The 14,734-nt window shown below is 41.2% G+C and overlaps 1 protein-coding gene across 1 annotated transcript in view; it reads left to right on the top strand.

Annotated features, from left to right (window-relative positions):
* The window catches only part of MYO5A (myosin VA), a gene marked incomplete at both ends in the record, with an annotated part of 101,240 nt that overhangs the window by 45,003 nt on the left and 41,503 nt on the right, over positions 1–14,734 (top strand). Inside the window, 8 exons of the mRNA XM_082005200.1 lie at positions 3,201–3,344; positions 4,563–4,644; positions 6,149–6,256; positions 6,764–6,870; positions 9,418–9,683; positions 10,253–10,334; positions 12,850–12,990; positions 13,788–13,913. Coding sequence (XP_081861326.1) covers positions 3,201–3,344; positions 4,563–4,644; positions 6,149–6,256; positions 6,764–6,870; positions 9,418–9,683; positions 10,253–10,334; positions 12,850–12,990; positions 13,788–13,913 — 1,056 coding nt within the window. The remainder of the gene's footprint in view (positions 1–3,200; positions 3,345–4,562; positions 4,645–6,148; positions 6,257–6,763; positions 6,871–9,417; positions 9,684–10,252; positions 10,335–12,849; positions 12,991–13,787; positions 13,914–14,734) is intronic.

The raw sequence follows: 14,734 nt of genomic DNA, 5'->3' as shown, positions 1-14,734 counted from the left end.
CAAGTTGTAGCTGAAGTTAAGGAACTATGTTAAGAAATGATTAATCAGAGAGAAGCAGTCTTGGGGGAATACCTTGAGAGAAGTAGCACTGTCCATGGGCACAATAAGTCCAATGAGGACGCCCATTGGACAACCTAATAAAATGCTTAGGACAACTGATGCCTTGGCAGATGTTTAGCATCTCTGTGCAATAGTGTGACATGTTTGGATAGACATGAATAAACGGAGTGCGTGCAGTGAAACGTGAAATGCAAAATGCTGCCATTGTTTTCTTTCTCAGGTATTTTTAAAAATGAGCTATGTTTTATTCCTCCTTTCCTTCTGACATGAGGAGTTCATGATACTCAAACTATAGCTGCCCCATCACAGTTGTGTGTGTTCTGTTGCAAGGTAATCGTGCCTGGTTTGTGGTGCTGTGGGGTGTTTTGCAACTGTTTTGTGGGATAAAACAAGCTGTGCCACGATGGGCAGCGGGCTCTGCTGTTGAGGGGTCCAAATGTCCAGCTATGGGAGGAAGCCAGGGGAGCTGAGCCTTGCCTTGAGCTGCACCTACCCCAGCGGGAGCAGGCTGGGCCCTGGGGAGCAATGGCAGTTTTGCAGGTGTGAGCTCATCCCGGAGTACTCCTTTCACTGCTCCGATGTTTGCAGTGTCATACCATCCTTGGCCAGGTTGAGATTCGATGCGTGGCTAACAGGACCGGGGGTGCCAAACGCCCCTTCTGCCTTCCCCTGCACACCGCAGAGGTGGTACCTGGGGCCTGGCAGGCGGCCCCGTCCTCACCGCCTGTCTGCTAGGTGACAGCTACTGCAAGAGACTCGGCAGGATGGGTCTGCAGTTTGCTATTTGTTTGCTGAGTGAAATACAAACCGTCTACAGGTTTCCCTGTGCCATTTCTTTTGTTTGGTCTCAAAACCTACACAAACATCCTTCACTCTCACTTCTTGGACCCCCCCTCCCAATTAGTGGCCATCACCTTCACCACTAATTGTCTGATTTAATTTCCAAAGCAAGGAAATTTAAATGAAGGACCAGAAATGAACTTCTAATCCACTAAAAATCTAAATAGATGGTGGTGCTTTATTTTCTAGGCATAACAACAATTTCACGAACCTGGGTATATCTAAAATTTCAAATACTTTAAAAGTTGTTATAATTGGATGAAAGTTATGCTTTTAACTTCAAACACATGAACTTTAAGTGAGCTTTAGAGTGAGTGTTGTGAAATCTGGTGTTGAGATAGACTCTAGAACAGCAAAATTAATGTTTCGAACTCTGCAGTCGATAAATCAGCAGAAACACAAATTAACCAATGTAGATTAGGAAGAAAATGAGCAATTCATTTTAGAAACAGGAAACTCCTCATTTGCTAAATTGCTAAGAAAATCTTAGCTTTGGACAACCTAAACATCAGCGTTGTATGAGCTACCATCATTGGTGTCAGAATTTCACATCATCTTTGCCTTACTAAGTAGTAGTCAATAACTCTATACAGTTTTCCTATTGCAAATGTAGGAATTGTCAAGTCTTAAAACACATCTTTACATGCAATTTCCTGCCTTTCATTCTTTCTTGCCCTGTATAGCTATGTGAATTGTACAGCTTAGTATGTACTCTGGTAAGCAATCTTATAATACCAAAGACTTTAACTGTTATTTTTTAAGTAATACCTTTCAAAGTAGTAATTGGTTTCTGAAAATATTGTAATATTATATTGCTACCACCACAATATATGACAGTAGCAATAATGTTAAAAGACAAGAAATGCAGTTTGAGTATGTTCAGTTTGAATGAATTCAGTATTTCTTAGAACTGCAGAGATGCAATTTGTTCTTGTATCCTTTATAGCAACCGTTCATCTGATACTGCTTTGACATCTGCTCGGTTGGGCGTGCGTGATGCTGCTGCTGTAATGGGGTTTCTGAAAGTCTAATCCCCGCTTCCCGTGCTGTACCCGGCTAACCCTTATTGGCCTTCTGTTTACAGATTTGGAATAGCGATACTCAGCATTGCTATTTGCTCTCATTTGTTTTCCCCAAGTTTTAGTTCAGTACAGACTTCCTGTGGATGGCTACGTGAACTAGGACACTAGGACGTAGAGGCAACTCTGTGCTCTTTAGTTATGGTGCACTTCAGAGTTAGGTACTTGATAACATACGCACAGTGGCATATGATAAAAGGCAGCGCTCTGTATCTGAACTGCACCAAATGCCATTCCTTTTGGTAGAGGGATACCATTAGGATTGTTCTGGAAGATGAATTACTGTATGATGTCTGAAACATGATCTCACTGAGAAGAGAAAATGCTTTTCTTTGAAGTTCAGCATGTTGTGATTTGCATGCCTTGAATTCTGATATATCCAGCTGGTACCTGTCGCAGGGTGAATCCTAACACTGATGGGGTAAGGCAGAGGCACACCAAGACCATTTAGGAACCACAGTCATCATTTTTCCTGGGTATCCCAAGACCATGTACTATAGAGGAAATACATTAAATATTGTTTATGAAGCTGTATTGAATTAATCTCAGAAAGTTAGAAATTAATCACAGGGCAGCATTGAAGACTGTCTCTGAGTCAGTAACCAAGCTGCTATGGAAGGGATTCAGTTTCAGGCAAATGGCAGGAGTCTGTACATTTTATAGGCATGCAGTAAATATTTTACGATGATGTGTTTGGAGAAGTATTTTGGAATTGTGGTTGATTATGGAGTAATAATAATAAACTGCTAGCCAGAGAGACTACAGGGGCTGTTTGCTGGACTGTGGGTTTATGGTAGGTCGACTTACAAAGGATGCAAGTACTATACATATATCTGTACACATACCTATATAAAACTATACAGTGTGAAATAATTGTTATAGTTTTATTAAGTCCTTAGAAGAAATCTGTGAGCATTCTGAGACTCTTTAATTCCTTTTAAAAGACTTCAGAGAGCAATAAAGGATTTTTAGCTGGCAAATTAGACTATGTGGAAGTGAAATCATTGCTAGGAGGATCAGCTCCCTATCTTGTGTTAATGAAATAACCGTATCTTGATGTAACTTGCTGACTGGGCGGAGATTGTTCTTTATTAAATTCTTGATTATTTTGAAACCAGGACAAAATTAATGTTGTTAAGTGTTAATGAGCCATGTAGATGATGCCATAGTTTTAATAATTTCTAAAAGCTGTTTAACCTTTACAACATTCCCTTTTTTCAGTCTATTGGAAATGCCAAAACTACAAGGAATGACAACAGCAGTCGCTTTGGGAAATACATTGAAATTGGTTTTGATAAGAGGTATCGAATCATTGGTGCTAACATGAGAACTTACCTCCTGGAAAAATCAAGAGTGGTGTTTCAGGTAATACTGATGCAATCTTCTTACTGTATATTTGTGTAACTATGCTAAAAAAGAATAATAAAAAGCTATCGCTTGCTGATACTAGTTACTTCTCCTAAGAGATGGCTGTAATAATGTATTTGTAATATAGCACATTTTGGGAGTGGGGAGAAAAGGAAAACCAAGTTACCCCTTCATTATATGACTTATTTGTAGTTCCAAAATGTGTATTAAAAAGACTGTGCATTTAAACATGAAATAGTTTCGGTGCACTACTAGATATGAATTTGTGCTTACCATAGTATTATAGAATAGGGCTTCAAAACCGAAGAGCTTTCTGTTGTGGTTTGTTTGTTGCTATCTTAGCTCACTTTCAATCTCGTTAAAACCCACTGCTATGGCAATAATTATGAATGAGTCTTAATTGCCATTATTTAGGCAAATGAGGAAATGTAATTTCATCTTTCTTGAACTCTCTTCATTTTGCTATTTCATACTTGAACCGATCCACAACCTTTTTGTCTCCCACACTTCCTCTCCATCTTTGCCTACCTTATAGTCTAGAGCTCAGTAAAAATGGACTTATCCTTGACTGGCTGCCTAAAGGTATAAAGCAAATAATTACAGTTTGTATTATGTAGGGTATTGTTGTATATTATTGTTGTATATTTTAAAAATAAGAGACACTTCTTGCACGTGGTTTAGCTGGAAGAGAGTAGTTTTCTTTTTTCTTTTTTTTTTTTTCTTCATTTTGAAGTTATGGAATTTAGAGCTCTTAAGTTCAGAATTACGGTGTTGGTCATGAGTCATAAGCTGTGTTTGTCCTTCATTTTAAAATTCCAGCTTTGTCTTGTCAAGAAAGATACTCCCTTCACCAGCTTACTATAAATGCTGAGGCAAATGGTATTAGTTATTTCTGGAAAATGAAAAGCTTTTAAGTATGATCATTTGACCCACCCATAGAATCCTGATCTATATTTAATAGTAATCCACAGACCTGAAAAGTTAGATTGTACATTTTTTTAAAATGAAGATGTCTGCGTGCTTCTTGCTGTTGAAAATGGATTAAATTAAATTAATCAAGAAGGTAGATGCTGATTTATCTTTCCTTTTTCCATGCCGCTTCTATGCTCTTAATGTAATGCTAGAGAAAACATTAAAAATGGTAATTCTTTTCTACTGATGGTTGTTTCTGGCACTTAAGCTGCAAAAGGATAATAAATTCCTTTCTTTTTAAAGGCAGAAGAGGAGAGAAATTACCACATCTTTTACCAACTTTGTGCCTCTGCAGCATTACCTGAATTTAAAACTCTACGGTTAGGTATGAAATTCACATTCATTGTGTTGTGCAAGTGTAGGTACAAAGCAGCATCTCTGAGCTTTTTGAGCTATAGAACCGAAAGAAGAACTGCTGGCTTTTAAATTCTAAACTTTTAAACCTTCAAATACTAAAATGTATTGAAAATAACTGAAATGGCAGATCTCAGACTCTGTGTTTTTTACATAAAACAAAAGTATTAGATTTGTTTGTTCAGCCTACTCTAATACACTGCAGTTGTACTCACTAGGACTTACTATGTCCTGGATTCCAGAGTAGCTTTCCAGTGGCAAGGGTGAAATTCTCTTCTCTTGGTCCTTTAAAACCTTTTTTCCATGGCTCCAGCTACTAGAGAATTTTACCATTTCTGGTATAAGCACCTGAAAAGGTTATTTTGCATCTGCATACTTTCACTTGGGATGTTACCAACAATTACTTTGCCATCTCTGCTAGCCTGGTGATCACAAAACTGATCAGTGAAATGTTTCATTTTTCAAATTAAAATGTTGATGAAGGGATGGTTTCTCATTTAACAGGAACTGGTACTTCGTAAAAGAAAGGCACGATGATGACTTTGGGACAGACAATCACCTTATCATTTCTGAAATTCAATATAAATTTCAGTGCCTGTATATTTTTAAAAGTTAGCTTCATAGTGGGAAAACTGCACAGCCTGTCAGTGCTGATTTCTGAAATATCTTTCTGGTTTTAAAGTGTTTCTCTGCTCTCCTGCACCATCCTGGCACATTCAGGATTCACATCTGCTGACACAGGAAAGAAATGAACTGATATAATTATAACTAAAGAAGCCATTTAGCAGACTCCTCTTTCAGCATTCTTGAAACCTTAGCAGATCAGAAGAAAACAAGTCTGTTACTGCAGCTGGAAGCATGCCACTGAAACCATAGGAATTACACAGTACCCAGGGAAGCTACTGCTTTCTCAGTGAAGCCCAGTGCTGTCCCCAGAGTGGTATGAAGCTACCAGTTCTCCAACCGTGACTTCTCAACCAGAACAGATCACAGATACTCATCAGACTACATGAGACCATAAATTAGAAAGGAGAAGAAAATAGGCGAAATAGATTTTTTTTTTTTTTTTTTTTAATATCCTGATGCAATAATAGCATAGTAGTATCTGCGACATAATTCCAAAGTGCTGCTGCTGTCAACTCTGCACCTATCACTTGGGTGGCTCAGACTTGGAGAATAATTGCTTCCAAAGTGATTATTCCACAAGTGTGGAAGTCTGAACCAAGGTTGCATAGAGAATATGCTTGAGGGCCTATTGTCGGGACCAGGTAGCTTAAGAATACTTACTTGCACTGTTGAATCTTGAAAAAATTCTTTTCCAGAATAACAGGGACTATAAGCCAGAAGGCAAAAATACGTTGACGTATTTCAAATCATGGATTTTGCTAAGAGCAACTTATTCATTACACAGCTTTACAGATGTGCTGTGAATTTCTGTGTCAGTGTGTGTAAAAGATTTGGTTTTTCTCTTACAGGGAATGCAAATTACTTTCACTATACAAAGCAAGGTGGAAGCCCTGTGATTGACGGTGTCGATGATGCTAAGGAAATGGTAAACACCAGGCAGGCCTGCACTTTGCTAGGTAATTTGTAAAACACAGTCACATCTCAAATCCGGTATACTCGGTATACTAGCAAGTATTTTCTATATTGTTTGTGTATATTTTCTTCGTACTCTGTTGTGTTTAAAAACAGGAGAGTTTGATAAACTTGGGGACTGAGATGTTTTTATTGCATTAAGAAGGTATTTATATTGCAGCAGAATCACATATCCAGTGTAGGAGGAGCATGCATTATATGAACATAAATGGTGGATCCTCTTCGCATAGCATATACAGCATTGAAAGTCATTGACAAAGCACTTTGGAACAGCAAATTAAATAGTTCATTTTAATGGATTTTTTTTTGCATCTGATTGTGAAATGTTTTTAATAGAAGCAGAGCCAAGCAGTACTGTCAAATGCCAAAGTCTCTGAAAAAAACACACGGCGGTCACCATTTTTCTCTTCTTAATAAAATTTTTCATCAACTGCAGCTCGTGGTTCTTTATTTCTCTCTCCATTCAAAATGATTTATTCATCATTTTTCAGGGATTAGCGATTCCTACCAGATGGGAATTTTTCGAATCCTTGCTGGCATCCTTCACTTGGGCAACGTGGAGTTTGCATCTCGGGATTCTGACAGCTGCACTATTCCTGTGAGTCATAGATGAGCTGAAGGGCATGGTTTCTACTCTGACAGTTCTGCCTTCTGCTTGCTTGCAGGGATCTCTTCTGAAAAAGAGTAACAATATAAAAACGCAAGCAATGTGTTTATTTCTAATTTGTTAACATTTTCACAGTTCTTTTTGCAGATGGATAGAACTCTCCTCAGTTTAGAGGCTTTAGACAGTACTCTCTGTATTATAACAGTGTCTGCCTTAATTTTGTTTCAAAACTGGAATTGATCTATCCTAGAAAAGTCTACCAGACAGGCTAGCTTTGAAGTCCTGCTCAGGTGTCTAGATCTTCATATTCCCACATGAATACATTCCCTGCATTTACTGTGGTAAATGCTTTGCAGGATGGTTTGTGTATTTTTTTTTTTTTTTTTAGATGCCAACATGGCCTAAATAATTGTAAAGCAAATGCTTTGCAAAGTCCTCTGGGATGTCTAGACATGAGCATAGGATATACAGATATGATTTGTGTGACTCATCTAGGTGTTGTGGTTTTTTTATCAGTCCTTTTTTACCTTTGTGGAGGTCAGCAATGAGGACTGCGTAGTCTGATCTGAAAAACACTTCCTCATTCGGTGGGGACCAAGGCTTCTTACTGAACTCTGTATTCTGGAGATGAGAAACAAAAAAGATCTGGCTTGTCACTCTTCTCTTCCTTGGATTCACAAGGGACCGGTTTCTCCTTTTGCCTTTCCTTGAATGTCTACTGCTGGACTATCCAGCCTTCATCTTTCTTTTCAAATAGTAATAACAGTTGCAGGGGTTTTTTCTCACTTTACTGTCAGTCTCTCTCTCAAGAATCTGTAGTAGCAGTTTCTGGAGCTGAGACAACAGGTACTTCATCAGGTCACAGATGATCAGTGTGCCTGGTCTGACACCATCTGTCCATGGGATCTAATGAATAGCTGCTGTGAAACCACAGCCATAGTCTGGCTCTTTGGTGTGTCTTCAAAAGGTTTTCACTACAAGGAAAGCATCATTTAATGATCACAGGTAGAAAGCTGATGAGCCCCAGGACATGATGAGCTAGCCTGTGTTATAGTGGGTATCTCCAATGCAGGAATCCCACTGAATGAGCTGGTACAAAGCTGCAAGTTCCTGTGCAATCCCATCCTGATGTGGTAAACATCTAGCAGGCGGTGGTAAATGTCTGCTCAATGGCATCCGCTACCTGAGCCAGGCTGTTCTCTGACAATAACCATGTCATTGCAGAGCTCTGTCGCCATGCAGACTGGTCTGCCTGGGAAGTGCTGGTGTGGTGATGCAATGGTGGTGCTTCAGGGAACTCAGCGAAGGGCTCCGCATGGTGCTGTGTGAATGAATCGGTTTGTTTAATGTCAGCTCGAGTAACCCTAATGTGACAGTCTTTTGTGCAGTGTTCATTATTATTGTTACTTTATTATTGTCTTCTGAGCCAGTTAAAGTGGTATGGCTAAACGGAAAAAAGATGTGCTCTGTTAACTGGATTTTGGAGGTGTAACAGAACTGCCAGGGGATCTGTATGCTGTGAGGACTGGAATAAGCCCTGGAGAAGTCAGAAGGACATGGAAATAGAAGTACCAGTACCCTGAAGCTACTGGGCATGTAGTAACAGTCCCCTGTAATCTGTCCTTGTCAAGACGCTGCTTGTCAGCGTGCTGTTGAGCCACTGGGTGCAAAGTGAACGTGATGAGGAAGTAGTGTTCAGGGAGTTGCTTAGGAGGAAAGACCTGTCTGTCCTCCTTGATTTCTAGCTGTTGGTTTGCTTGTTAGTCACAAAGTGTAGTATCTTAACCCATTGGGTGGTAAATGCACTGCACAGATTTTTATGCAGGAATCTTATATACCCATCTCAGTGTGCAAGCCTTGCTAGTTGATTTTACCTGCTTAAACAAAGGTCAGTTTTTTCACTTGTACAGTCCAATTTGAGAGTTAGAGAACATCATTTGTGTACTCTAGTCTCCTAATGTTTGTCTCCAGAATTCACTCAGAAAATACTGTGTTAGATACTGAGACCAGAGCACTAAAGCCGTTCTGCATTTCTTCCTCTTCGTTCTTGGCTTGGGCTGCAATGGCCCATTGCCTGTCACTCCCTGCCGTGGATTGTATACGAGCAGACGAGAGCACCACTCAGGAGCTGTAGCCCATTCTGTCCCCAGCCCACAGCTGATGTCCTGTTCTCTGCATTTCTCTAGTTTTCTTCACTCAAAACTGAGACAGGTACAAGAATTCAAAATACCAAGTGCATCCCTGCAAAGCTACGTGATTCATTTTTGCGAAGGTAGCAGGTTCCCTATGTGGGGCTTTTTTGGTGAACACAAGTATAGTAAAATGCCTTTGGGGACACTATGATTCACTAATTTACTTCAGCAATGTGGATGTGATAAGTGGGTAGGGAACCTGTTAACATTTTGAAGGAGGAAGAGCTGAGGAGGCTGCTGTTGCTGCTTATTGTTGGATCGCTGCAGGCAGGCCGTTCTTATTGCATGATTGCATGTGTGCTATTGGTAATAATGTTTCAAGACCTAACGAGATTGTTTTTATTAGCCCAAGCATGAACCCCTCACCATCTTCTGTGACCTCATGGGTGTGGAGTATGAAGAGATGGCCCACTGGCTTTGCCATAGGAAGCTCGCAACTGCCACTGAAACCTACATCAAGCCAATTTCTAAACTTCATGCCATCAATGCCAGAGATGCACTTGCCAAACATATCTATGCTAATCTCTTTAACTGGATTGTAGATCATGTGAACAAAGCCCTTCATGCTACTGTAAAGCAGCATTCTTTCATTGGAGTGTTGGACATTTACGGGTGAGTCTTTTTGTCAGAGATATGACACCTATTACATAATTACCTTACAGCAAAGCGTCTTTGTCTTTATCATGTAGTGCTGCGTGGATTACACAAAAAACCCCAAACCTTTAGCAGCTGCTTATTCCAGATGAAGGAAGTAGGTGTTTAGTTTTGACATACTGTCTAAGATCTTTGTCTCGACTTTCAGGTTTGACATTTGTAGTGGGATTTCACATTTTTGCTGTTGGTAGTTCCTTTATTATTGCAGTGGCGAAAGTTAGAAGGGAATTGTCATCTTATGGCTCCTCCAGGGTGGCACTTCTAGAGGGGACAAAGATAACTAACATGCTCTTCAGGAACATCAGTCCTTTCCTGTGTTCCTCATCCTTGCCTAAAGAAGGAGCATCACTGAATTGCCTGTGTTCTGCAAATTGCCATTTACCTGTGTGCTTCGTTACTTGATTGTGGTTGTTTGTGCCCGGAATAATGCAGTGACTTTGACTGGAGGGAGGGAATTTATAATTATGGGGTCATTTAATCTGTTTTTTTCACTGCACTAGTAATTTTTGAGTATCTGCATATTTTAGATTTGAGACATTCGAAATCAACAGCTTTGAACAGTTCTGTATCAACTATGCCAATGAAAAACTGCAGCAGCAGTTCAATATGGTAAGTAGAAAATGACTGGCATTTCCTCTTCCCTTTCCCCTCACCCAGGTCCATCCTGCTAATTGGGTCCCCAGTGGTTACAATGAATTCCTTCAGTCTATTAACCAGCTGTCCTGGCTGTGGGCTTTGGTGGATGGGGAAAGATCGACTATCTCCTAGAAATAGATTTTATGACTAACTGCTGCTCTGGGACTATTTGAAATTCCGATCACAGTAACAATTATAAGATAGAAGCAGTGCTTGGCAATTAAGACCCCGAGATTGCCTGTCGATGAGAGTGCAGTGTGGATGAAGTTGGAGTTAGCTGTGTCTCCGTAACCTCCAACGGGAGCCTGTGCACGGGCAGCAGAGAGCGGGGCTTCGCTGCTGGAAATCTGCCACCCACGCTTCCTCTCCTGGCGTCATTTTTTGAGGGTTTTCAGCCGCATCCTGAAATTGATGACTGACGTGTGGCAAGAGGCGCCTCTTCCCCCTCCTCCAGAGAGATCACGATTCTCTCTCTCCTCTCAGCCTTAGTGACGTTTGTAATTATATATCTTACCTGCATAACGATGAGGCAAGTTATTTATGCCAGGTCTGTTGCTAGGCTGTGCTGCAGTACAGGAATAGCTTTGAACTCTCTTTATGAGCGTACCTCCATGGCAGCGCATGCTCGCAGGACCGGATCCCCCTGTGCCATTATTCATCCCAGCAACAGTGACGCGTGTCGGCAAGTAAGTCGGGTGCTGGAGTGGAGGCTGGGCTTTCCAGCCCCAGCGTTCCCTTTCTGTGCTGGTGGTGCCATGGCTGGCTTCATCTCTGTAAGCGGGATGTCATGACTGCTAAGTGCAAGGTATCTCGGAGTTTCTTCAGCTCACAGCAAAAATATAGTCGCTGTAAGAATTGTAAAGGTTCGCTTCTTTACTACAGATGACCATCGCCGTGTTTCCTTCCCTCTTGTGCTGTCGCTGTAAGCACTTGTCTCACGAAGGATGGGGCAATGGGGCTTTTGGGTTGATGCCCCGCCAAGTACCAAACTTGGTACCAAAGCGCTGGCAGACCCATTGGGCTGCCATGCAGCTACACAGGGTGGAAGTTGTTTTAAATTAAAGCCCCGTGTCTGTGGCAGCAGCCAGCAAGCCTTCATGCGTCACCCAGCGCGGCACGAGCCTGGCTGCCCGGCCACCACTCTCCACAGCCTGCCCAGCCTCCCTTCGTCTGCCTGGCCACCCACAGCCTTTAAGGAAAATTAGGTCTGAAGACATTTTTCACCAGTGGAGAAGTGGTTTTATGTTTTCTTTCAGGACTTAGGTTGGGTATGACTTGCCAATAAAACGCTACCATTGGCTTTCCTGTCAGGAATTAACTCAGCGTGTAACGCAGCCGTTAAGCGGTGGGGTGGGAACGGCTCCCGCGGGCGCCATTAAGGAGTGCTGCTTTGGAAAGGATGGTGTTAAGCTAATGAAATAAAAGGGATAAACTGCTTTGTCAGGGTAGTTTTCTGCTGTCTGGCAGATGCGTGCCAGAGAGCTGCGAGGCATTTGTGGGCTTGTGCACTGAGCTCAGGGGCGGCTGCGGCCGGCTCCACAAATACAGGTGTTCATGGTGGCCCCCCGAACCCTGCCCACAGTGCTGCTCTTTGCTGCTTGCTAGGGTATGCTCTGAGTTCAGTTATGCCTGCCAGAGCAGTTAGTATGCATTAAAATTTAAATAAGAGATACAACATCATTAAAAATAACTGGAGTCAGCAGTCTTTTTGTTTTTAAAAAGAGTGCTTGTGCTACTAAGACCACAGTTTGCCTGTTTAATGTTGTCTTATCTTTTCCTAAAGTTTTAATTCATCTCCTATGCGTGTTTCATTAAAACTGTGCAGGTTTTTTGTGATAATATTTTTGAATAAATATACAACTACATTGTTACTGATCTTCATATCAGATAGATATTCCACAAAATTTTGCTTAAAGAATTTCTTGTGCTAATACTCGCAGAGTCATTCTTGCAGGTTTTTGCTGAAGAATAAATTTTAATGCAGTGCGTCATCTTAAAAAAAAAAAATCCGCAACCATTTAAGAGAAAATGGAGCTCTGTTCTTCTGCAAGGAAATGCTAAAGTATTTATAGTGAAATTTTACTTGAAATAAAGCAGTATTCATAACTTCAAAATCATAAACTCATGGCACATCCCACTTTATAAGTTGCTGTTCCTGCACTTGAGGCTTTTTCTAGGTTTTGTGTTGTGTTTTTTATAAAAGAAAAGAGCTTATAGTAATTGTGGGACAATATAATAAAAAGAAAGGATAAAATAGACCTTATTTGCAGAGAATATGGATGAGTTCTTTAATTTAGTCTGTTTTCTTTAGGCCAGGAAAAAAGGTTAATTTATTTTTCATACACTTACTTGTTGAAGGGTTTATTCAGTTGAACTAGTATGTCACTTGACACCCTGGATTAATGTGCCAAAATGAATTCAGGTGAGAGTTTGATGTATTTATTCTGCATTTTATTTCACAGAAAACTGTTTTCTTTTTGCCCTGTAGCATGTCTTTAAGCTGGAACAGGAAGAATATATGAAGGAACAAATACCATGGACCTTGATTGACTTCTATGACAATCAGCCTTGCATCAACCTCATAGAGGCCAAAATGGGAATCCTGGATCTGTTGGATGAGGAGTGCAAGGTATGTGTTCAAGGGCTTTCACAGAGAAAGAGGTCATCAGCCATCCTGCCTCTGGGACCTCACAGGGAAAAGTAATCTACATACAGCCATCATTTTGACAGTCTGCTGTTGAAAGCATTTGGAGAACATACAAACAGAATTGGCAATTACAGGAGGAGAAAAAATGGGTTTAATCATGCTTTTTTCCCCCCTCCTCTCCATCATGTATCTGTATCTGTTTCTGGCTCTCTGATTAACCTTTATTTGGACTCTCTCAACTTTGTTGTTTCCTGAGTGCCGCAAGGGCAGTCTTCGGTTCTGTCAGATTGCTCCAAATTGCCTCTCGCTTGGTGTGTCACTTTTTGTCTTTTATCTTAGTTTAAATTATGCCAAGCCATGTACAGGGGATGGCATGTGGTGTCTACTTCAGTGGAAACCCAGCGTGGGGTTCTTGTGTATCACAAAGCATCACAAGTAATCTCTAATGGAGGTGCATGGGTTCTGACCCGCTGAGATGCTGGTCAGCCAGAAAAAGTACCTTTTGGATCCCCGCCTTCAGGTGTGTGACACTGGAAGTGTTGTTAGCGTCGCATGTGTCACATAGCAGCTACACCTGCTGCTGGCTGTGCCAGGTCCAGAGCGCTAGAAAGGCAAGTGCATAGCTGATTACTGGCTTCCTTGCTTATGGAAGTGCTGGAAATCCAAGGAGCTGGGAGTTTGAAAGCAAACCACAAAGTGTTGTCTCCCGTTGTCTTAGTTTCTTTTGCTACTTAAAAGTTCTCAAGACATTTTAAATGGCTGTGTGTTCTCTTCCGTAGATGCCAAAAGGGTCAGATGACACTTGGGCCCAAAAACTATACAATACTCATTTGAATAAATGTGCCCTCTTTGAAAAACCGCGTTTGTCAAATAAGGCTTTTATCATCAAGCACTTTGCTGACAAGGTAAGGACTTCTTCTCTGGTACCTCTTCCCGTGGCTGGTGTTGCAGAGCATGTGCGCGGGAGGGGATCCTGGTGTGGGCGGCTGTTGCAGGCAGCGACTGGGCAGCAGCATCCCTGGCTCTACTCTGCTTCTTGCAAATTGTACTCTGCTTGCCGGTATGCCTGAGCAGAGAAGAAAGTTGACCTGGCAGCTGTGCAGAGCCAGGAACACAAACAAGAGCTCCTGACTCCTGTCGCATGCTGTAACCGCTAAGCATCCTTTTTCAAAAAATGACAGCTTAGTGTATTTGCAATTCACGGCATAATTGTATCAAATCCAGTTATATATAGAAGTATATATAGTTATATATCTATAGAAATACACAAAATAGAAAATCATTTATCTCACTGTAGTTGTAGGCTAAAGAGCAACAACAAAATGGTGTTGGTTTGCTGCCATCTTAATGTGCAAACAGGAGGGAGGCTAACACACCCTTCTTGTTGCTGGAGCAGTATGTGCTGCTTCCACCCTCGCCTCTGCTGGTCCGTGAACAGCTATTTCTAGCAAGCTGGACGAGGGGTATCTCAGTGGAGTGCATGGGTGGTTCCGCTCCCACAACGCATCGTCAAACTGAGCAACTCCTCAGGTTAAAATAAAATATAAAAAAATGGTTAAGGTAATTGTCCTGTTAAACAAAGAAGCTGCTCAGAATATTGTCATCTTTGTTGAAAAAAGTTTGGAGAAGCCTGGGATTCTTATCAGTAGGTCCGTATGTGCTGATGTGGAGGTTGGAGACCTTTATTTGCCTCCACTTGATTTCTCCCAGGTTCTTGAATTTATGC

The sequence above is a fragment of the Phaethon aethereus genome (assembly GCF_964289735.1).
Source record: "Phaethon aethereus genome assembly, chromosome: 12".
NCBI lineage: Eukaryota > Metazoa > Chordata > Aves > Phaethontiformes > Phaethontidae > Phaethon > Phaethon aethereus.
Note: the sequence above shows the minus strand (reverse complement) of the source record. Positions and strands in the feature narration are given on the sequence as shown.